The sequence below is a fragment of the Anopheles merus genome, chromosome 3R, assembly GCF_017562075.2.
Source record: "Anopheles merus strain MAF chromosome 3R, AmerM5.1, whole genome shotgun sequence".
In the NCBI taxonomy this organism is placed as follows: domain Eukaryota; kingdom Metazoa; phylum Arthropoda; class Insecta; order Diptera; family Culicidae; genus Anopheles; species Anopheles merus.
Window position 1 is genome coordinate 33,069,638 of NC_054084.1, and position 25,339 is coordinate 33,094,976.

The 25,339-nt window shown below is 46.1% G+C and overlaps 1 protein-coding gene and 1 non-coding gene across 6 annotated transcripts in view; one reads left to right on the forward strand and one right to left on the reverse strand.

Moving 5' to 3' along the window:
- Positions 1 to 25,339, forward strand: part of LOC121597913 (probable G-protein coupled receptor Mth-like 1) — a 153,229-nt gene that overhangs the window by 61,469 nt on the left and 66,421 nt on the right. For all 5 annotated transcript variants that reach the window (XM_041924226.1, XM_041924230.1, XM_041924227.1 and 2 more), the window contains exon 4: positions 10,273 to 10,351. In XM_041924226.1, the coding sequence (XP_041780160.1) occupies positions 10,273 to 10,351 (79 nt within the window). The remainder of the gene's footprint in view (positions 1 to 10,272; positions 10,352 to 25,339) is intronic.
- On the reverse strand, positions 21,414 to 21,484 carry Trnag-gcc. The gene has a single exon. It is a non-coding gene; the product is annotated as a tRNA-Gly (tRNA).

The following is a 25,339-nucleotide window of genomic DNA, read 5'->3' on the forward strand; positions in this document are numbered from 1 at the left end:
TATTAAAACTCAGCAGCAACATGATCGTGCTGGATGGTTCAATAATGGCAGGGACGGAGCTTTAAAGCAAGACATAAGCCTTTCCGCAATGCTAGTGGAAAGTAAACTAGGCCAAGAAAATCCTCTCGTGAGCGCACTAACAGCAAAGGCTTTAAGATCGTTTCTGTCCAGAAAAGTACACAAAACTCCTGATAAAAGGAAATGCATACGAGTGACACACTTGGCACAACAACAAATATAAGAAGGAAAGGTGCAGTGAAAGTTTTCGGAGCAAACATTTATTGGGTCCCGTTTCCGGCAATGCCAAAACGGATACCGGGGCCAATCAACGAAGCTTCACCCGTCCTTTACTGAGGCTAAAAATCAGAGAAATGGCACATCGCACAAAAAAAGAGCGCCAGTCGCCCAAGATAAGCTAGTTTTTCTGGGCTTTGTGAGAAGTTTTCCCCGTAAGATCGACGACTGCCTAGGTTCACAATCCTCTTTCCAGGTTTTTTGTTTGGCTAGGCCAGTGGGAAGGAGCCCTGCTAGCGGAAGAAAAATAAAGTTTTATTGGTCTTCTATCGCTTTTGCGGAAGACCAACAGAAGAAGTAAAGCGTCGAAAAAGTAATGTGGCTGTTGTGTACGGGTTGGGGATCTCTTCTCTCAACGTTTGCATTGTATGCTGTGTGACGTTTGTTTCCATGAAGGGAAGATAATAAATGTTACGCTCCAAGTTTGTTACGCCCTGGTCAAAGGTAGTTGCCAAAGGTACAAGAAGCATAAAAAATGTGAAACTAGTTTTGTGCTCACAAAACTTCCACCCGGGGCTGGTGGTGAAGATTTACGGGAAAAGAAAATAAAAAGCTAATTGTATTTGCGACAGTTATCTTAAGGTTAAGTGGTGACGTAAAAACAGGAACAGCTTTTAAGAGACAATGTGTCAAGCATGGGTTAGTAACAGCTAAAACTAACTTCAAGCTATTTCGGCAAGATTCGTTTTTGTCTGTTTTATGTACCTTTGTTTGGAAGTTTTTGGTGATTTCTGTTTAAAGTTTTTTATGAATATATCAAGCAAAACGGATATTTTTTGAATGAAAGTTCAGTCAGGCTCAAACAGTTAAGAGTTGAGAGTGACTTTAGCCAGAAACTTTGAACTGCAGACATTTCCAGGAGAACTGAAAACAAATTTGATAGGACAAAAGACATAGAAGTATAAAGACTCAACACCGGAGTAAGATTCTATATTCTAGGGTCCTAATCCTAACAATCCCTAAAACGATATGTCCAGTTTTTGGCAAAACTTCAACATTTTTAGTAGAAATCTTTACAAAGAAAGGAAATTTTATTATTCCTCAAACTGAAAAGAATCAAACGAAAGATTTGTTGAGATCATGTGTATCTTTCGTTACGCTACTGTTGAAAATTCTTTCTCCTTGAGCAATCAAAACCATTGCTCGTCTGCAGAAGAAGACGAAATCACTCGTGTCACGATCGGTTTGTATAAAAATCTCACAAACGAAGTTGGCCCTGATGTTTGTGTGTTACAGTTTTTTCCCTGTTCCCTTTGCTTCCCTTTTGGTAAATCGGTCAAACCTTCTCTCGCCGGCTTTTGTAGTAGTGTCTTTGCTCTACTGGGGCAGAGGAGGAAACCCCTTACCGAAGGGATCTTTTCATAGGGGAGGGATTCCGAGATGCTCACTAATTGGGTCATAGATCAAGGGGCTCTAGATATTCGTGCGATTGTCGTGACGATGAGCTGCGATGAGGAGGGTACGATGTGTGTAACCGACCTACCGTGTTTTAGATAGCTGCTTCGGAATAAATCAACCGCTTTGTGATGTTTTTTTGAAGATCATCTTTGATCGTGTGTTTCTTATGCCGTTTGCGAAAGGTAAAAGGGTGATACACGTGAGAATTCCGTTGCCGTTGAATATTAATCAAACGGTTGACGGTGTTGGATGAAATGGTAGTAGAGCATAAAAGTGCGGTTTTGATTTATCAAGTCAACGAAGTGAACGTTTTGCAAAATACACGCTACAAAAAACTGCGTGCTTGTGTGTATTTTTATCCTTAGAGCAAACAGTCTAGACACCGTTCGCAGTGTCGGCAATGTCCATTTGCTGCCATCTTTCAACAGCAACTCTTCAAACGGTTTTTGATCGTCACGCGTGTAGGACGGGAATGGGAATTTATCACATTCCTGACTAAAATGTTGGTGCCTGGCCCGGGGACGGAGCATGTGCTAAATGTTTTCACCTCACTCAACGCGCGCCTCAAAACACGCTCCACTCGAGTGTGCCAATCTTGACCAGGGCGGGGGAAAAGGACGGCTCCGTCAACCGATCCGTCGTCGAGCTGGGGACCGAGTCGTCCGGTTGATTTTCCGCTAAATCAAACTGAAACAGTAAATTGATTCAATTACATATCCAGCCCCGTTTAGAGTGGAAACTTTCAACAGGCTTTCCACACGAGGGCCACCTTCTGTGTTATCCCCTCCCGTCCCGTACATCCCATCCGTGATGTATCGTTCAGTGCTATAGTATAGTGCTCTAGAAAAAAAAAATCTTTCCCATACTACACTTGCCTAGAGAATACACGGCACAAAACGGTTCTAATTTTGGAGCAAATTTAATGGAGCTGAGGTTTTGGAGATCTCGGGATGTGCGGGTCTGTGTGAGTCGGAACTTTCCAACCAGCTTACACGTATGGCCCAGCTGGCCGACGAAGATGGGACCAATTCCGGAAGAGAATAATTTGTTTGTATTGTCATTGGTCCCGGATGGTCTCTCTCTCTCGCTCTCGAAAGCTATTAGAACATTGGGTTAACTTCACGCCGTGTAGAAACAGATACCGTCCGTTGGTCCGTTCGGTGTTCCCTTTAAATGAACAGTCTGAACAAACTGTTTTTTCGTTGTTGGTCCTTGTGTGCATTATTCTCCTCATGATTGGGGGGAAAAAACAAGAAAGAACTCACATGGTGCTGGTGTGGTGCTTTTGTTCTAAAGGTCCCCGAGGAAAAATGTCGCATCTCTCCCAGACTACGCTCATGGACATGTTATTCACCCTTACCCACAAGGACGTGTTTCCTGTTCCGCCCTGCCGTGCGCTCCCGAGATGAGAAGTTTCGAACACTGACCGTGATACGATGGAATTTGTACCCTATTTCCGGTGCTTTGAAAGCTTCCCAGGTTCTTCCACTCTAACCGTGACTTCTGGGCATCATCCTTGTCGTACGAGCCAAAGGGGGAACATATTTTCGTCGCAACTGTAATGAATTTAATTTGGGTCTACTTCCTGGTCTACGTTCGTGCAACTCTCTCTCTCTCTCTCCTTTGGAGTTGTCCATGTTGTCAGGAAATAGGTTTCAGGGGTTCTTCTTTTTTGGAGACTAGAGTGGCTTATACTTGTGGTCCTATCATTAGGTATTGGAAGGCTAAAGTTCGTGAGGAGCCTGGGATGGGTGAAGCCTGGTAAAATTTATGAAATTCAATTTACTAACACCAGGATCCGGTGTGTGTGTGACTACTCGGGCTCACTGCGCCTGGAGTGCAGTTACTTCATCGTATGAAGTTACTTACCCATCTCTGGACACACAGTCTGCTGTCGAGGCTTTTGATGATTTAGTACGGCTCCGGAACTGTATCGTTACAAATCCCAGCAGGCGCTCCCCGGTCGGTCGGTTGGTCGATCGGTTGGACGGTTCGTGCTGTTGTAGGTGGGTGGTCATTTTCCGGAGGTCCGGAAATCGGCAAAAAATTAATGACCGTCTCCACCATGAAAAATGTATTTCCGAAGTCGGCTTGGTCGAGGGAAATCGATAGTTTGTGTCTTCTACCGGCTGGATTGGGGCACCGACGTATTGGTAGAAGCAGTTTTCTTTAATGACCAGAGCATATAATGGGTCAATTTGATTAGGCATAATTTGAAGGCATTATTTTATGATCGTTTTTTGCGTTTAAAATTACACGCTTTTTCTTAAACCGTGATAATATTTCTCCTCTAAACGTACGCACTAAATCATGCGTATGATGAGACCGCATTACTTTGGACGTAGCCATCACCTGCGATTTACTGTCGTGTTTCAAAACGGACTGATCACCATGAACTTAATTTTTCAACCGCCCCAAACGCGTGCAAGCCATTCCGAAACACTCTCTTTCAGCAGGCACCAAGATCATCAATTACACGGCCGGCAGGCAGGTTAATTTACAGACGGGAGATTAAACAACTTCCATCCTCGACTTCGACTACTGGCGGGTCCGTTGATTCAACGTCCATGCCTGTTGCCCAGTAGGTGTGTTACGCAGCTCTCCCTCCCGCAGGTCGGCCAGGTCTCACCGCCTTGACCGGCATTGAATTGTGTACTATTTTGGTCATCGCCCATGATCGTCGCGCAATAAAACGAACGCAGCGGTGTAACCTGCAGAGCGTCTTGCGCGCTTCTCAATCTTTTTATGGTGTCGTGTCGCCCTGCCCGAAAAAAAAGGTTGGCAGCATATTATGTGAACGATTTTTATTTGCCATTTATAACGCACCGCAACTACCACCAAAGGCCGAGCAATACCGATGGATCGGCCCCCAGTAGCAGTTTGTCAGCGGGTTACAGTGAAGAGAAATTTGCACAAAAAGAAGGTTTTCTGTGCAGCGATGTTCTCAAGCTATTACACAAACCACGCTCAAACAACGTGCTGGAAAAACTGCCGTCATTAAATGAAGTTGTTAAAGTTGAAGATTAAATAAATAATAATAATAATAATAATTAAATTGGAGACGTATTGGGGTGTATTTTTGTGACGTCTTTTCTTTTAGCCACACCGTTACAAGAGGAACACTCGGCCGTACAAAAACATTGGTGAGATCGTTGGGAAAGGTGTTTGCTTGTCTCTTCGCTCCTCCCTTCAGACATGGCTGCAAGATAAATACTACTACCGCCCAGTGAAAAGCCGAACGCAACAACACATCAACAGTCGGAACACCATCGCGGGGAGTTTCTTTTGTGATTTTCCGCAGCGGCCCCATAATAATGGTTCCGGTGGCAACCGATTCTTCGCCGACAGTTTTCGACAGAATCTCCCGGATACGATCGAGATTGAGCGTTGAGGTTTTTTTTATGTCACTTCACAAGAAGTGCGGCTTCTTTCCCCCTTTCTGCTCGAATTGCAGCTCGCGATGAAAAGGGTTCGTTTGCCCCGATCGCGTACAACCCTTTCGAATTTCCTCGACCACCTTAATTAACTCACCGAGCGGAAATGTAGAATTTACGATTCTTCACGGAAATTGCGACCCGGCTGCGAAGAACCGACGATCGTCGGGGGAAGAAAGCAACAAACACGAATCGAGACCAGCGAGTTGACGACCGGGAAGAGAGAGAGCAAACATTGATTTTTTCACATTAAAATTGTACAACAACATCATCGTCGGGATTGCGATCCGGTAGCGATCATGCTGCTGCTGCTGCTGCTGGGTCCACGTCCCAATGGTCATGATGCTTTGTGTGGGTGCAGGGGAAAGGGGAGCCCGGTGGTGAAAGTAAGACAGCCAGATTACAACCGAGCGATTGGAAAAATATCTAAGATCACCCGCAGGAATGGAGTGTATGTTTTTCTGTGTGTGTTTGTGTGCTCCGTGATCTTGCTCTCACGCGCGCGGACCGTCTCGTTGTAGTGGCGGAAATGGAAAACCTCATCTGATAAGCCTTCCTTTGCCCTTAGTTTTCAAGCCTGGAAAGAAAATCGTTAACTGTCGTAGAATGAAAGGAATGAGTTCAAAGCGTTTCTCACCTTCTTAAAATCTCGGCGAGTACGCGCGCGCGCGCTCCGACTTGACACAGTTTTGTGCAGCAGCGGTGGCATTTTTAACGTGCAAAAATACACTCGACGTGATCTGATGGTTGTCTAATGATGGTACAGTGTCTGGGACAGAAACGGTTTGCGAGGGAATGGATAATGACCACCACCAGACACAAAGCGTTTTCTCTCGATTAACACACTTTTTTCCCCGGTGTTGTCAAGGAAAGTGAAGATGCGTTAAGGTGTAAGATCATGTCTTTAGGGGTTCACAAAAAGAGGAGTGTATTATTTTGTGATAATTATGAATTCTTAGAGAGGAGTATTGTTGGCGATGAAGTTGTGAGAATGAGGAATGCAAGTTAAGTACCATGTTTAAAGCCTACAATTATAGTCTCAAAAGTTGTTTTTAGCGAAATGGTTGGAATTGACATTATGGAAATTGGACTGAGAAATAGAACACACCAAAAATTCATCCATTTTACCTGTCATCGAAATCGTAAACAAATGTTCTCTTTCCAATAGATTCCACAATGCTCTGGATCCACCTAGATGCCAACTTTAACGTCACATACACATTTCGTACCGCCAAAATTGGGCCACACTTAACGCCCAGCTCACGAACGCGGACTTTGGCTTGGGTCATGGAAACGCTACGCTTCAGCTCGCGTACCATGCACGCCTATATACGCTGGCCCCCTGCATGCCGGGCATAATTCACGTACATCGACACCTGCCAGCATTCTTGTTCACAGTGCGCGAGAACCGGGAGGGAAACAGCAAATGGTGATTCCGTGCGCGCAAAACTGGGCACGATTGGTAAATTCCAAAATAAACAGTACCGTGTGCTAATGGTCACAGAAACTGTAGTAGCAATTAAGTGTGGGGACTAGGAAGACCCACAGCGATCAGGGTGAGCACGGTGGAACGAGACGAGATAAGACGAGCGCGCAATCCCTAGGCAGAGAGTGCAAACCGTTATAAAATAAATTCTACGCTAAATACCATAAATTACAATGCAAATTTATTCCGCGAGGTCGGAGCTCCTGTCGTCAGCGGTTCTACAAGACTACAGCGCGTGCTTACCTTTCTCGCGCACTAACACGGGTATTGGGTAAAAGTCCGGAAGCGTCTGACACACTGTCTGAAGTCTGTCCCAATCGGGTGGGGGGGAACTGATCGACCAGTGACGATGTGCAATGATGCACGTGGAATCTGCACCTCTCAACAACGCCTCAACGCCACATTTGGGATGATAATTTATTCAAATGAATTCACCTTAATTGCTTATCACCGAGTGCCAGTGTGCCCACCAAGCGTCTAGCGATTCCAACGCGGTGGACGCGAATCATCGTCTTTCGCTTCCCTGTCAGCTTTCTTTTGGCTCCAGTTCCACCGACAATGGCGACGTGTGGCGATCAAGAGGAATCAGTTTTCAGCAGCCTACAGTGGTAACTTGTGCTACTAGTAATGTGGTGTTCCCGCAGCTCCCGGATGGATGGGAAGTCTTCATTATCATATGCCCCCAAGGCGTACAGTCGGACGCGCATCAAGCCTTCCAGAGAAATAGATCATCACGCGCACACAGCGGTCGTTCTACGGCTCCACACAGAGGGCGAGTTCTTTGGTTTTCGAATTCGATTCTAACGGTTCAGAGCTACGCTCCATCTCACTCTCTCTGTGGTTTCTTCCGTCTTTTGATGTGCACGTGTACATCCAAGCAGGCCGCAGGCTACTTAGCATAAAGTGAGTTTGCACGATTTACAATGAGTCGGCCTGTATGTGTGTCTGTGTGGATTAGCTGCTTCCTAGGTAGTAGCAGTAGGCGTGTTGCGATTGAACAGGGGAAGAAAACACAAAAAGATCTGTTCTGGAATAAAGCCAGAAGCTAGAATCAAAGGGCGTACGGAGCGTACAGTACAGAGAGCGCGTGTAGTACCAGCAACTAGCGTTTATTAATCGCCCGCGGTAATCAAGGCTAAAGATTGAGAAACACCGTTAGCAGCACTGCTGATGATGATGTTGCTCTTCTCTGTTACACACAGGTTGCAGGTTCTAGGCAAGAACTTCGCTACTGGTGAGAGTGGGTCTGCGTGACTCTGTGACGAATGTGTGGACTCTTCCCGTTCGAATGGCGTCGAAGAATCCGTTTAGCACGCCGGTCGATACATTGTTGATGTAATTGGAGGTTATGTATTCTTCGATAGTCGATCGATTCTCAGCAAAAGTTCTCGACGCTGTAATCGCAACTTTGACACGGTTGTCATCGTTGAAGTATGCGATCGTTAGAACAGGGCTGACGTAACGGTAATTTCTACAGTTCGAGGGGTTAGCTCAATGTATTAAGCATCCGTAATAGATATGCTGCTAATGAGTTACTTCCTTACGACGGGCGGTTTTGAGGTTATATGCCATAATGTATTCATAAGTTTTATTGCTCCTTGTTTTGGGTTCGTTTTGTTGGTCGCTTTCTTTTCGGCACGCAAATAACAGAAGCTAATTAATTTAAATGACCTTCTTCGAATAATTGGTCACTTCTTTCTGAAGTTCGTATATTGACTTTTCTAATTATGGAGTCATTCTCCTTCCTCTTGTACACTTTATCAGCGCATAAATCAGCCTCAAGTGGCGCGTTTTATTATGATTGATGTAATACACTGCTGGCCGTTTTCCACCTTCGGTCGTGCACAAACGCCTACCCCGCCCGGTGTGTGTATGTTTATTTTGATTCTCGCGTGCCACCGTTAAGCCCTGCTGCTGTTTGTCTTTCCATCTTTGCGGGGCCTATTAGTATGGCATAATTTAAAGCAATACTCGAGCGCGTGACCGAAAAGCCATCGCCTGTTTATGCTGCTGGCCCCACTTGGCGGCAGTTACGGCAGCAAAAGGTGAAAACAATTGAAGTGTATTAGCCTAGCACCCCTTTCTAGACGATGACTTTTGGGGAGGATGCGAGGTCATTGAAACGTTGATTGAAGCCAGTAGTGTACCTGCCTCGAAAAGGGAGATCTTACAGCCAACGGGGTTGTAGGGTTAGGATGATTATGACGTTTGATTGTGTTTTGGTTTGCCCGTTTCTCTAACTCCTCGAAACACACTGAGAGGTGTCAAAGGAGTTGCACCAAGACGCATGTACGCCTCCCATGTACTTCAACAGCTGCGGGGCGGTGATCGAGCAGGTCACTCGCGTAACAGATGAAACCCTTCAACGTCGAGTGAGATCAAAGTGGACAGAGAGCGCACTGTGTTGCGTAATGTAAATTACAAGTGATCATACACATCACACACAGTCCAGCGTACGTACTCCTCACGTGGTTTCGATGCAAACGAATAGATATTCCGTCGCGGTTAGGGCATGGTCCGCGCACGGTACGCATAGAAACACTCGTCAATCAGAAATTGTCAATATTAATTACAACCGACTGCCTGGTGCGATCTATCCGGTGATCTAACGGCGGTCTTGATGATTAATGAGATTTAATTACAGCACTGAGCGACTCGCGTGCGCCCGTTTCCACTTCATTCGATTGCAGTGTGCGAGTTTGCGAGTCATTCTCAGGAGAAAAAAAAAGTCATCAAGACCAGTGTTGTATGTCACAAAGGGAGGAAGGTAGAACGCCAAAGGTGGCAAAGGTGTTTGCGTCGCGACCATTTTTCCATAATCTAAATTGTTCTTTTATGACGCAGCGCAGCGGAAAGGGCTCGATTGTAGTGCACCACGCTCCTGGGTGGAGCTTAATATTAGTTCCCATTTCCGGACCTTCCATTGAAGGTGGAATGACATCATGCAGAATGGCTACTCATGGCAGTTAGCGTAACTCGCTAATGAACAAGTCCTTACCGTTTTTTTTTTTTCGAGAGGGATAATAGTTTTGTAACAAACTTTCACCGCTGTCTTGCCAACGGACTTGAACGTGGGTGGAAAATTATGTTGTTTTTTTTTTTTTGGTTTTGGCATTAACTAGACTAGCACGGGGAAAACTTACAATGGCACAGACACCATCCGGACACCTATTGTGAAAAGATTGTTCGCACATCCAGCTTGTGTAAAACTCCAACGCCCGGTGCTGTTGTACGCTGGAAAGCAGTGAAAAGTGAACGATGAAACAAAACCAACGAGCGAAAAGACCCGGGAATGGATCTGCAAGATAAAAGCTCTTTCCGTTTTGCTTCAAAATGGTCAGCTCTCTCCGCGCTGTGGTCGGTTGAAAATAAAAGAAGATTGTTTTGAAAGAACCTTGTGACGCTGGGCGGGGTGGAAGAATGAAAAACACATCACGCGATGCGTTGAAGTTTAGCAGGGCATTAACAGGAAACAACTCGAGCGCCCGCCTAGTACGTACAATGGCTCAACAAGCGAAACGTAACAATCGCGCTGGACATTGAGCTTAACTCGCGTATTTTTTCTCTCTCTCTCTTTCACTTTTTACCCTTTTCCAACATTAATGTTTCGCTTTCATCTAATGTTTTGTGTTTTGTTTGTTTTTTTTTCGCTTTTTTTAGCAATCTCCATGCATTTCTTCTTCCTGGCTGCGTTCTTCTGGCTCAACACGATGTGCTTCAATATCTGGTGGACTTTCCGGTAAGTTGAACAGCGAGACATATTATTTCACAATTTGTCGACTGCTTTTAGTCGTGTTTTTTGTTGTTATTGGACGTGCTGGAAAACTCCATTTTCATCAAAGAGCTATAAAAAATCCAAATTTTGAGAGCAGAAAAAAAAAAATCTAGAACCTACACGGATGGTACGTCCTTTCGGTAAACCATCAAACTAATTGACAGCAACTGTTGCGTACATCCTTCAGTCACCACGTCGGGCGGCGAAATCTAGCAACCAGGGATATTAGTGACATATTTTTGGAAGCTTTTCCCAGCATACGCTAACGTGCGTTGTATGTCGTCGGTGTAAATTCCACTCCAAGGTATCTCGGGTCGGCATAATCTCTTCATGCTGGCAACAGCGAGGCTACCCCTATTTCGGTAGTTGGAAAGTTTTGACTGACGAATCCATGAGGATTTGTTGATGCGTTGATGCGTGTTACTTGGGATGGAGAAGTAAAGAGAGCGAGAGAGTGAGAAATGCATTTCGTTTCTGCACTCAACTTCCAGGCAACTCATCGAACCGTTGAGCAAGCGTGCAGTGTGAGATGAAATGCAATTAGGGAAAAGTTTTTGGCACATGCACACGACCATATGTACCTCGTCGACATCATCCGCTGTTCGGTGCGGACGGCATAGCTTCAGTGAGGGCGTGTAACGTAATGAAATGGGAGTAAAGATGGTGCAAAACTCGTTGCAAACAACGTCAATATGAAGTGGGTAGGATCATTACTCGTCGGTGCGGAACACACGAACACTGGCGCGTTAAACTTCGTGGAAAATTGCGCGAAGCAAAGTTTGTGGCGTCTCCGGGTTTAGCCGGAGTTTGTGTAAGATTGGCAGATTGGATTTGGAGCAGTGTCTAAGAATCTCGTGTTTCGTTGCACATTGATTGGATTATCGTGTCCCCGGTATCAGCGATTAGTGCGATCGAGTGTGGCCTAGAAGCTGCTGCGGGAAAGTTTTTGCTTGGAAGCTGATATTTTAAGACCCTGGGGATTACCACCAATACCAACTCCGTGCTACTACACGGGACGACTAATGGAGCAGATTTTATCGCTTCTTGCAAACACGCTGCTGAAACCCGGCTTACATTGAAGCTTAATTGCCGTAACATTGCCCAAAAAGTAGGAAGCTTTTTACAGACTATTTATCTACCAGCCGGTCCGCTTGATTGAAACGTTTTCAGTTTTTGGCACATGCCGACACCGAAAGACAACGTGAAAGAAACTGTAACAATATTATCATTAAATCACGGGGGAGGGGGGAAAGGCTTCATTGCCTTACGTACCTGTGCTTACTTGCACTTTTAGACGGTCGCCAATTGTAAGAAGTGCCTCGAGAACGGCCAGGCTCAACCAGGCTCGGATCGGTAGAATGCCTTTACCATGATTTGCAGAAACCATCTGCAGCCACTAGAGTGTGATCTCGTTTCGATCTGCTCCGCCCTTGGGGATCGTGCAAACTTTGTAACGGTTTGCAAATGACAGCAGCACAAAGAACACGCCCGGAGCCCTGAAATCACAATCGTGAGTGGGCAATTTTGGGGCACGCTGTTGCTGGTACGCCCGTGGGCCTGCAGGAAGGATGTGGATTGTTACTCTTGTTGAAGTCTAGGTTTGTTGTGGAGCAAGTGGAGCACATTTACTGCGCCGCAGAGTCTTGCAGACTTGCGTTTGATATATTCAGGCTATTGTGCAAGCGAACGACAAACGACAAAAGCCTTTCAAAATAAAGTGAACAGAGTGGTATTCAAGCTACTGTGGAACGTGGTCGGTATGGCTGGAACAAGCAGCTAGCATGAACCTTCTCTTCTCGGGTGATCTTGCACCATTAAGCGTAACAAGCTGTATAAGTGAGCAACGTTGAATGCGGAAGCGGTAAGCCTAGTAAAAGACTGCGAGCCCGATAAAGCAGCTGCCATTACGTCAAGGTCATCCGACGAGGTGGACACTGTTTACCTACGACGACTGTGCTCCATCTGTTTACAACGTTTCTTTCGCCCGTCGCGGTAAAGCTCCCGTAGTTCTATTTCCAGTTTTAACCCGGCAGTTACTGTTTTTCGAATGCGACGGTTGGTTGACGCTCGGAGAGAAGCGAAGAGGAGATCTCTTGGGTACGGTAGCCAAACACGGCACCAAAAAGGCCGTGTTCGCCAAAGACGATGTGGCGTGGCGCAAGCCGCACACAGCATCTCGAATCTGTGAGTTCAGTGCTCCAGGGCATTTCAAGGCAACTCAAGGACGCCCACCTAGGCGGTGGTGCTGGTGCCCCGTCCCAGTTGTGTGTTGCACCGTCCGAGCAGTTCGGAACCGCACGGAACGGCACAAAAATGTGGCGTTCTCTACGCCTTTATGGGCACACGGAGATGACGGTCGTTAACGAGATTGTCTCTCGGGCAGCCGACTCGGCCACCTCGGCACCACATGAATGCGGGCGTGTACGGTAATGGAGTTCTGCATTCTATTAACCAGTGGTTGAAGCGATGATCATCGATCGACGGTGGTTAAAATTGATCCTCTCTTGTGCGGCGCAGGGGGTGATGGTACTGCTGTTCTGCTTGAATAACTTGATGTACTTCTCGCCTAGATCGATCGCACTTCGGAGCCAGACAGCATTAGAGAGGATGATTGACAAAAACTGTCGCACAGTGGAGCTGACCAGGTTCAATTAAAATGCGTTGCTGATTTAAATTGAATGCATCAGCTGGCGATTGCGATCGTTCCGTGTGCCAACTATCCCCCTTCCTCTTGGTGAGCGAAGAATGCTTTAGTTGGTGTTGGCAACTATTCAGCGGAATTCTTGAACTACGGCGGGATGTATCTTTTCGCCAACACTTGGACGATCGCAACAAAGTTGCAACATAGTATGGTGTGCAAAACGTGTACACACGTGTGCAGCAGCAGCGGCATTACTTCAGAAGCCGCTGACGGTGGTATGAAAATGGAATTGGCATGTTTACATTATGTTTTGCAGCGGGAACCTCCCTGCTTGTTGTCCCGAAAAGTGATATCCTCTGGAGGGTGTGTGTGTATGTGTGGTGGTTTTTTTAAAGGCACGCGTCCGCCGATGAGGAGGATGAGGAATTTTTCCAATACCTTTTCGAGAAAACCGGGAGTGGGTCTATGTTTACCATTCATAAATTTAGATTGACTTGGTGGTCTCCGCGTGTGTCTGGTGTGTGCGGTTTCGGTTTCAAAAGACTGATGTTTGCGGAAGGAACTACGCTGTGAAAAGGTTTTCGGTTGTAGCATATCTACGCACCTCGGGACGGTTGTAATGTAAAGTCCCGGCCCGAGAAGGATGGTGAATTTGAATGATTGATTTATGTATGGCACCAGTTTTTTGTACCGGCTCTCCATCTTCTATTGTTTGCACCGACTCTCCGAATCGTGGAAGCGATACTATCGCCAGAGGGCGCTTTTGTTTCGCCAGCGTGCCTTGGCCGGGGGACGGGATGTGGGATGCGCGTGTAGTGCGCTCTCAAGATGGCGTTGATGGAATAGCAACAGTGGTGTAGGAGTGTTTTGGCGAAGTGTTTGCCTTTTAAAATCGACCAAGAGCTGGAGATGACTTTACGAGCGACTCAACCGCACCAGAACCGTGGACCTACCCATGTGTCGCGGTACGCAAATATGGTTTCCGCTTTGGCAGCAAGACGCACGCCTCGTTTGAACAGGCCTTTGAAATTGAGCGTAAAATTGATGCATTAAATATTTACGAAGCCACTCGCAGAAAGCTGCTCAGAGAATAGGTGGAAGTTCTGTTTTTTTTCGTCAAAATGGCATTGAATGGTATACGTACAGTAAGTTTGCAGGTCTTTTGCCACTCAATGCTCTACAGGGTTTCCACGATTATTGGTCGGTTCCATCGATTTTCGGACTCATATTTGGTGCGTTCACGATTTTTGGTCGTTTCCCAGAACGGTGCAATGTATTGATATCCAATCGGAAAATACAATAAATTATGGAAACGAACCATCTATGGGATACGATCAATAAGTGGGAACGCGCCAAAATCATGGAAACTGACCAATAAATCGTGGGAAACCCTGTAAGAGCGGATGCTTATCAAAGGGAACAATAAAAAAACTATGCCATTGTGAGCAGCGTTTCACGTGATGCGTGACACGCAGAAGAAGGTGTCCGCCAGAAGTCCTTTGACGCGCAATGATTCGTAGCGTTTTAGGCTTAGAAGCATCATGTATGCTTCCCCACTCTGCGACTCCGGTTCTATAAGCTCTGTTTGTTGAATTCTGCTCCCAAAGAAAACCTCGAAAATGTTGGCATTTTTTGTATGGCGAGTCACATCGTTTATCATGCGAATGGTGATTAGCTACATTGTACGGACGGCTCTACGTGCCATTACAATGGGATCGTTATACGGGAATTCGGGAGCTGCTGAAAAGAAGTCTTAAGAATATTTTGGAAGAGAATAGAGCAGCCGATAAAAGAGCCCAGGAAGTGGGTGAGAAGTGTTCCAGAAACCAACGCTATACCCAGAAGACAAGCACGACTATCAGGCGAGGGATTTAACGTCTGATTCAAATGCAGATTTGCCCAACATCGTTCATACAATGTATGAAAGAACCCTCGTTAAGTCGCTACCTTTGCTTGCTGCAACTGCGAGATACAGCCAAGAGCTTTGCGCGCTGACTTAAGCCGCCAAAGACACGAATTCAATTTTCCATCAATTATAACTGCCGCGACACAAACATTAGGTAGCGCTTTGGCCACTTAGCCCGGGCCACGTCTCAATCTATCTTGCTGTGTTTGTCCTACGCCATCGGCTCCGCATCCGTTGCACCGTGTGGGTTTTTGTGCGTTTGCGGGGAGAAAATATTTGAGCCTAAACCGTAAGACAAACAACAAATATGAACCAGACCCCGTGTGTGTTTGTGTGTCCGTGGGCAAACCGTGGGGTTGACCTTTTTAGCGTGAATCCAAACAGTGTCTGTATGAGCAATGTTTTGAGAGAGGCAGGGGAAATAAGATAAAGACTTGAAGCAGCTAAAACCCGGGGCCTCGACTCACCTGTCTCGGCGGGACTTGCAACTCCCGTAGGCGGATGGTGGAGACTGTCATCATCTTCATCATCATCGGGGTACTACGGGAGTCTTCCGGCAAGCTCCTCCCATCTAAAGAAACCAACCACCACCTTCTGGCTTTACTGTACAGCAGCATAGCACCAGTAGATAAAGTGAGCAAATGTTTACCGTCCGCTGCCTACCGTGCGCTCGGGAGAAAGAAAATCGACTGTGAGGCGACCGTAGAAAAGTAAAAATAAATATTGTACAATGAATTATGAGCTTATATCTGGACAAACACGGATCAACACACACACACACACATAGACACGCTGTGTGTTCTGTTTCGGCTTGTCAAGTGCGGGTCGAGTCCCGCGAGAATGGGCCACGGACAAGCTGGATTTTTCATCAGCTTTTGGTTTATTTCTTGGAGATGAAACTCAAATCAATTCGAAAGACACATTCTTTTGAGAAGTATTTCGAACGCTTTTTTTAAATATGTTTGTTGTTTTTGTGAAATTTCCCCGAGTCAATGACCCTGGCCGATGTCCAGATTTTGTGGAAGAATGAGTGTGGGAGATCTGTATGTAAATTGGTGAGTCGGCGTCCATTTATACATCTTCCTCAACAAGTCTGGAAGATTCCTCTGACCGCGTCGATCTCGTTCGGACAGTGACGCTTACCATCCGTTAATCCGCATTCCGTCACTGGCACTCACACACACACACAGAGCTCTTAAACTCTCCCCCTTTTCCTTCCCCAAAGACCCAAAGACATGATTCACGTGGGAGGGGCGCGTTTTATGCGTGCATCCGATCTTGAGCCCCAGATCTTGACATTGGAGAAATATGAATTTCTCGCACAGCTGTAAACGCTCGTAAGCAACAAGGCTGTGAGAAAGTGACATTGCCAATGCCAGATGATCGTGTCTGGATCGAAATACCCGCCCGCCCGCCTTCCTTCCTTCCTGCGATCGTGTTAATAGTGATCGTCGGAAAATGGTTCCCCCTTTTTCGCTTGAACAACGCTTAAACATGCGTCGTACATGCGTGTGATAAATGGGAATGCATTAATCTTGCTGCCATTTCCACGACTTCCACCTCTCGGGGATCATCATCCCAGCGTCTCGCAATCGTTTTTATGTTGCACTGTCCAAATCCGATAGATTATACACTATTCACCAGTCCTCAGTGGGGCATTTGGTTTAGTCAAAAAAGCGCAATAAACAACACACGCGCACCCCTGGGAAATGGAAGACGAGTGAGCTCACGCTCACGATTTAAAGTTCATCAGTTCTCGGGACCGTTGTTCGAACTCCGTTCGGCCTCCGGGTGAAATGATGGTGTGATTTGTGATGATGATAATGACGGGGGCGCATAGATGGGTTTCGTTTTGTTTTCTTTCTTCCCCCCCTTGCGCTTGTGGCATAGGGTGTGGAAGATACTGTGTTTGTCACATGGTTCGCGTACCCTTAGCTCACCTTTTGGACCGGGACCTGGGATGGGAAATGATACCGTTCGCGTCGTTATTGTGATGGAAATGACGGCGGAGGCTTAAGATGAGACCCACGCCTGATCAGTGATTCATTTTCTCACACCTTTTTTTTTTGTTACGAAACCGAACGATGCCGATGCGACGGTAATTATGCAGATGATGGGACGATTTTGAGCGGCTTTGTACACAGTAGCGTTGAGGCATTTTTTGAATAAATTTCACTTTCAATAATGAGTCGCTCGAAAAGAAACGGTCGCGAACGGTGGACGAAACTGTTGAATAAAATGAGCACGGAGCTCGCTTGTTTTTTTATTGCGTTGAGAAAGATGTTGAAAGGAAACTCGCCCATCCATTGTTAACCCGTCAACGGTGCTTGAATAACGTCAAAAGCATATCACAAAACCCGACCCATCCAGGGCTTCAGGGGTATTGAGCGGATGCTCTGTTTAATATGACACGACTAACAAAGCAAGTACCGGCATGGTTCGCACTCCCGTTCCCCACCACATCCGACTCAATTGCAACCTGCACTTGAATGCACTCACACACACACACACACACACACACACACACACACACACACACACACACACACACACAGAAACACGACCAATGTATGCCCTTCATCATCCCGACGCGCTTGCAACAGCTGCTCTTGTGCCGATGGCATTTAATTACAAGCAGTCAGATGAAAATAATTCACCACTTCGATCATTAACCGGTCGGTGGGTGGGTTGGGTTGGTTGTGGTGGGATGCTGTGTTCGTGTGCACGACAGTATGGAGTCATTTGAAACCACTGCACAAGTGCCAAAGCCACCGCACACAGCACCATCTGTCGAGCCCCGGTCCATGTGTTGCTTATCACGCATCTCGCATGACACACACGCACCACGATGCGGAGTTGCAATGGACTCTCGCGAACAACTATAGCTATAGTGTGTTCCATCCAGCCCCCCCACCCATTCCCACCCACCGTGACAGGTTAGGATGCGTTTTTGCATCGAGTGCATGTTGCATTTTGGTTTTGCCAACGACCGTTGTTAGAGTGTATAATTGTTCGATAGATGGACCACATTGATTTTGCCACGCACCATGTATCCTCGTCATCCTCGACAGTGGGCGGTGTGGACGTAGTGTAGCGATGTGTAGCGGGTGAAAATGGTACCTATTCATAACTTGGTGCACGCTAATGGGTAACATTAGCGGTGAATCGGTGTGCGGTAAAAAGGAATGAGCAATACTGAATGTATCAAACTGCTGAAGGAAATTTATTCCAGTCACAGGGGATTGGGGAGCATTGTGGATCCTTTTTATGGATTTTGAAATATGTGTTCGGAGCTTAAAATTAAACGTTTTGTGCGACACAACTTTGAAGCGTTATGAAAAATACAAAAAGTTGTTGTAAATATCGAGGGTGACGAAAAAAGGTATACATAAATAAATTTTTATGTAATAGAAGGATAAATCAAAAAGAGTAAAATACAAAATGAAAACAGGACAAAGAAGCAATATAATTAAGAAGAGATAAAAATGAAAAGAAGAAAAAGATGAATTGAAATGAAGAACGAGGAAATGAAGAAATTGAATGAAGAAAGATGGGATGATGAAAGAAATGAAAGAACAAATAATAAAAGCATGAAACAATCCGAGAAGAACAATTAAAGATAAATTTAATATGCTGAAAACACAAGAATAATAATAATATCATAAGAAAAAGATAATATAATAGAGGAAGAATAAACACAAAACCTGAAGAAAATCTTAAAAGAGTAAAGAAAAAATACAAAATAAAAAAAATGAAAAGTATGGGAAACATTTATAGTTCTAAATAAAAATCTAAAGGAATAATAAAGATACTAATTAGACTCAAAGAAAGAAGCAAAAAAACAAAATAAAAACATGAAAAAGGAAGATAAACTAATATAATCAGGAAAAAAAGAATTAAAACAAGGAATATGAAAAAAAACTGTACCTTATTTTAATATTTTCTTTGAAAATGTATTTTTCATTGCAAGTTCGAACGTAACTGATGAACCCAACAGCTTCAGCTCATTACCCCATGTTACCTTCAGCAAGCTTCTATAGCATTCAACGAGCAACTTACAGAAGGACGCGTTTCAATAGCAAGCAGTACTTGACGATCACCTTTTGTGTGGCCTTTGCCAATGGCCAGTAGTTGTAAAAATATTTGCATGCCTCCTCCCGCCCCATGTTGCATGCACATTAATGTTTCAATGGCAAAAGAGATGGAGCGAGACAGAGAGCGAGAGGAGGTTGGAGGACGCAATTTTTTAATTATCGATACGCTGACAAGGCCAACAGACAGTGTCGTCTCGTCACATTTGCCTCTTTGTGCGCGACCCTTGCGCTTGCGGCCGATCGACTGGCTTGCGTGTATGTGAGCGCGCGCGCTGATGGAATGTGGCGCTGCGGAAAAGATCAGCGATCTGGTAAACCAATAAAGATCATCTCTCCACGTCCGCGTCCCTTCTTCCATGGCTTCTTCTTCTTATTTTCGCGCAATGCTTCCACGAGCCAGGCGAATGTGTGCGAAACCACACACGCCTGGCGCCATGCTGATGCCGGCGCCAACCCGTTTGACCATCGGAAATTTGCAATGAATGGATCGCGGCTTGACATCTGTGTGCGCCTACATTGCGTACGTGGAGTGGTTGGGGACAGCATAATTTTTAGCTCCTTCTCTCACTCATACACACGCTGCCTCATGTCGCTAACCAATGTCACCGGCACCGGCAGTGTGCACGGGAACATACAGCGTGGAGAGTGGCGAGGATTTTGTTTGACTATGTTTGGTTGTTTGGTGGACGATAGGCACCAAAAGGCAGCCTCCAGCCATTAGCGGACATTGTAACGAATAAGAGGTAGAAACCTCGTGTGTGGAGCGGTTGGCGGAGTCGCGGTAACATTGTTTAATCGGACGGCATAAGCCGATGCTACTTCAGTGGCCAATTATTGCCTTTGACATAAATACACACGAATTAAACATCGCTACCATCAGGTTCGTGCGGCATTATTTTATACCGATGGATACGCTGACAGAGTGAGCGACGAATGGCGAGTGGGGGAGGGAGATATGTGTTATGCTGTCGTGTTTACTTTATCAACTGTAATCCGCGTGTCGGCTGGTGGTCGGGCTGGCCATTTTCAACTGAAATGGTCTATCCCACCCCGGAAAGGTCCAAGGCTTCGTCCGAAAACCACCGAAACCGAAACCTCAATGCAAAGCAGGGGGGGAAAAGTGCATCGAGGACTTGTTGGGTTGACTTCTGAACTCCTGAACCCCTCATCCAGAATGCCTCACTGCCCAAGTCTTCGCACAAGCTGCATTTTGTAGTGCGAAATGGAAAATCTGGGTGAAAGCCCATCTCCCCTTCAACGTTTGCAGAGCGGGCAGCGTTATTAAACTCACTGGCAACTAAAGCGACTAAACATTTGCCATTGCCCCAGCGTGTACCTCACTCTCTGCAATCCGAGAAATCCTGTCGGTTGCCGGCGGCGGTACTTTTAGGAAGATAATCTTGTTTCCGGTGTCGTCATTCGGAATAACATGATTTGTTGAGCGTGATGATGGTGAAAGCCTCGAGCAGAAGAGAGAGAGAGCACGTAGGGTCGTACACAGAGTGTGCTTTGCTGGCAGATGGTAGTAGCATCAAACCACAACGAAGCCTAGTCTTCTCCTGTCTGTTTTTGTCTCCTAAAATTGCAGCTCTTCGACTCGTGCAATTGCAACCTCAGACACAGAGGGAGGAGGGTGCCAGTTGCAGCAGTGTTTGCACCAACTGCAACTGCAACTGAAAAGTATAATTTGTTTCACCCGCTCTCTCGTCCGGTTGGCCGGTTTTGGGCGAAGGCTCCACCAATTTTGTGATTATGTTTTAGCAAAAAGGGGATGGAAGGAACGGCTGGGGGGTTGACTTTTCCGCTAGAGCAAAGCGTAATTGTTAACATAGCTCATCTACTTCATGGTTTTGATTTATTCTGCCAAATGAAACATTCTGGCACACACTGGTGCCGTGCCGTTTGCGATGCGAGCGAACCGTTTTGACTGTGGAGTAGTGTTGTCTGTTTAGGGGCAGTGGAACAAACACTAGAAAGGACTTCATTTTGGAGTAGCAACGAGTTGCTATGGGGTTCCGGCACATGTTTGCTCGCTTAATTTCATCACATTCTAAATGAATGAGTATATAAATAGCCAGTGATGCCATTATCAAACAACCTAATCCAAGGTTATTAAACTCACGCAGCATTTGCCATGACACAGAGTGAGAGAGAGAGAGAGAGAGAGAGAGAGAGAGAGAGAGAGAGAGAGAGAGAGACGCATTTCGGTCATAAAGTACCAAATCTGCGCTGATAAGAAGGTGCTAACTGTTAATCGGTTTGGGCTTAGATTAGTCATAACATGCCTCGAAGTATGCTGATAAGGCAAAAAAAACCATCGAAGTATGTTTTAATTCTCGTTGATTGTGTAATCTTAACTTGGATTCAAAAACAAAAATAGAAGTGTGCATCGGCCGGGAATCGAACCCGGGCCGCCCGCGTGGCAGGCGAGCATTCTACCACTGAACCACCGATGCTTGTGTCAGTTGGCAAGCTTAGAAACGACCCAGTCAGGCGATGCTTTTCTCGATGTTTCCTCGGTATGTTGAAGAGAACTGATTTTCCCTTGTTCCCACAGCAAGAAATAAACTATATTTCGACACAGACAAACACACGCAAACGCTGTTCATGCGCCATCATAAATCCTCCAATAGCAAAAGGGTAGAGAAAATTAAGCAAAGGGCGCAAAACCCACCAGCAAACCCCGCTTCACCATTCATTGTGTGTACGGGGCCTATCTGCTTTCGTCACGTTTTATGCTAAATTGCCAATCATAGTAATATGATATGCTTTATTCTAATTTATAGTTCCTGACCATCGTATTCCACCGCTACTGCATTCGCTACGTGGAGCACGATGCAACGTTGCAGATGAGATGAGCCTCAGTTTAGGTCTTTCGCAGTTCCCAACTCCACGCAGTGCTCCAGGCCGCTGGTTGGGTATACATCTCATTATTCGACATTCTTGTCCGCCTGGCCGACTGGGTCCGTGAAATCGCCGTCACGTGATGCATCGCTGAAGGAGTGGTCGCGTTTGTTTGAGGGGACTGAGTAGATGGCATTCCATGGGCGCGCGCAATAGATTGCTACGGTCTGCGGACGATCGCACAGCAAACCGGGCCTCTCTCCGCCTCCGATTGCATAATGCATGAGCTACAAGTGCATAACGAATGTGCATACGCACTGGCAAACTGCACTTGTACTTGGGCTGTTGTTGGATCACAGCGAGCAAGAGAGCTATAATACGCTAATGCCGAAATAAGTATAAAAACCCTAAATGGTTCGCGAAACGAGTGGCCAGAAATGACGCCATAAACTGCCTGCCTAGTGCATTCGATCTCGCGGGCCAAGTACCTGCCCGTCCTGTAACCCGATGGACATTCTCGTAAAATGCACTTTGCCACGCTTATCGTCTGAACGGGCGAAATGTTTTGACATATTCAAACACCCTCCCAAACGTGGGTAACCTCTGTAGGGTTTACCCACACGAATCGCTTTTTCCCGTGAAACCGGCCGGATCGGTAACAAGTGCAGCCGAAAGCCATCCGACCGGCCGATGTTTATGATGCAATTTAGATTTAAATATGGAACAATTAATCACCGTAAGGTTTATTTATTGTGGCTGCGGTGCTGCGGGAGCACCGCCACACTAGGGCCGTGCGTTTCGCTAAATATTGACCATCCCACATTGGGCGGGAGGAGCGCGGGATCGTTGTTTTGTAAAAACGATTACCTCGTCCTCCTCCTCCTCTATCCGCCGGAGGATGCTACAGCCGGAGGTAGATCGTTTGCGCAATTGCGGCGTACGTTTTTGGTATTGATGATTGTTTGCATAATGTCCGGCATCATGCAGTCACAAACGCCATCCGACGTGAGGCAATACCGTTCACTCTTTGAATGTAACCCGCCAGTTTAACCAGCATCCCAATAGGTTTGACCAATTAAAATGACACTTATCCAGGAGTTTAGAGGGAGCAGGAAGGGAACGTTTGTTTTGGAAGAAAATTAAACCAGCCGTAAATGCTAGTTGGGTTTGTGGGTAAATAGACGTTCGATTGCTTTTCTACTTTATTGCTTTTTGAGATGGTTTCCCGTGGCGGTGGGTTGATGGGTGATTTGTTTGTGGTGCTGTTTTGGGTATTGGTGTTTTGGGAGTTATTCGATTCAGTGGTTGAGAAGTGGTTGTAGGCTCATGTATGATTTTCGGAGATTTCTCAACTTGTTTTATTGTGATATATACTGTTATTGATTTCTAAACTTTCCTTGTTGGTGGAAATTCCCCTAAACATGAACATATTATGCTTCAAAACTAACAGTTTCGAAACACAAAAGAAGACCAAGGCAAACCAAACCAAAGGAATGCCATTTTGTGACGAAATATAGCCAAAAAAACTGAAATTTTGTGTTGAAAAAAGGATCAAAATTCCTTTCCTTAAACCCAGCCCTGTTAATGAACTAGATCGACTCTCTCGCTAACATTTACCAACCCAATTGCCCTGTTACTAAAATAACCCTCCATACCCCCTTCGCGCATCGTTTATTTACATCGATGTCACCGGTACAAGAAATTAACATATTTTAATTGATTTGTTTTAACGCAACAACGCGCCCGATTTCCACGGGGCAGGCATGTGTATGTACCTTTAAAAAACCCACCCCACAAGAGTTATGTCGTGTTCCGCTTTTTTATCGTGACAATAAAAGAATACCACTTTTTTACGAACTTCGTGAGGTTACAACATGACCACCTCGTCGCACACAGTCACACAAAAAACCACCCTTGCGATCATAGAGCGAGGTAATCGTTAGGCGTTTGTCTTTTTTTCGGAGCTGCGTAAGAAAGGGACACTGCTGGGGCTTAATTTATGCTAATAGATTGTGTATAATTTTCAGGGTCATCAACCGGACATCGCGGCGGGTGGCGATGTGATACAAAACGGTTTTGAGGAGGAGGGCTTGGAATGGGACGAAAGCAAAACACCCGAAACCTCACGCTCGGTTTGGGATGGTTTTGATGGGCAGTGGGAAATTATAAAATTCAATAATTCATTTGACCCACGACACGACACAAGCGGTGGTGCGCGGTGAAAATATCGCCCACATGCTCTTGCCGCCCTTCGACACCTGTTTGGTCGGTGATGATACTGTTCCTGTTCTTCTGGGCACGAACACTCGAAACGAAAGCAGTGTTTGATCGCGCACAGAGGCTCTGTTTTACCCATGGGCTGTGAAGATTGTGTCCCATAACTCACTTGCACTTGCACATCCGGTGTAAAGCGGCGTAAAGCGGAGAGAGAGCCACCATGCATTCACTTTCTTCTCGTTTCCGCCTAGTAGCCCGAGTCTAGTAACCGAGCGGATAGACGACGAAACAGAGCGCAAAGACCGGGAACGATGTGATGATAAATCGCTAGAGAAAAATATGCCGTGCTAGTCGTTAATCACGGGCTACAAATGCGAGAAAATGTGTGTCTCTGTAGATATGTGTGTGTACTGTCCCTCGGCGTGTTGGAGCACCGAGCAAAGGAAGAGGGCAGAGTTCTTTCGCGCTATCTTGTTCGCTGCCGGGATGCGTATGGCACACGCGGTCAAAGCAAAACGGGAGGGTTTTGTTCCGAGGGCGATGGAAAATTGACCCCCCGGTTGGATGGGAAAATAAGCATAACGAGCATGTAAGCGAACGAGCGCGCGAGCAAGCGGAGCCCCCGAATGCATGCTTGCGCGCGAGATTTCGCCTAATTGTTGTCATTAATTTTCCACCGCGATGCTGCGCCACTTTCGCCGCCTCTGTGTGTGCGCGCGCGCACCGCTCAACGACGAAGGATAGGGTTGAGATTTCGACTTTGGTTTGTCCCTTATGCCGCGAGGCACACGCGTACACACGTTTCACTTTCTTCTCCCATGAGAGGAGCATCCCACGGAGGACCAGGCAGCATAAACGGACCACGGTGGGCGCATAGAAAGAAGAGGTTTGAAATATCGTACCGATCGATGATTAATTGGGAATCGATCGGGCAGAAGAGTTGTGGAACCCGCTGACAACGTGTTTTGGACACTGGCTGGCTGGTTGGCTTGTTTCCATTTTCTCGTTCGGGGTGTGCAAGTGGGAACGCGAATAAATCATCCTGTAATGCTCGAGATTTTATTCAAAATATTAGCTGTACACAGAGACCCATAAATAACGGGTGGACAAATGAAGATAGCCGGGGTGGCCCCGGTTGCTAATGAAACGATCCCATTGAACGATCACGATCGCGGAGCAGTTTGTTGGTCGGTAAATAAACAGCTCAGCCTTCGGGGTGGGGCGTTTGGGGGGAGCTTATTTTTGGCTCC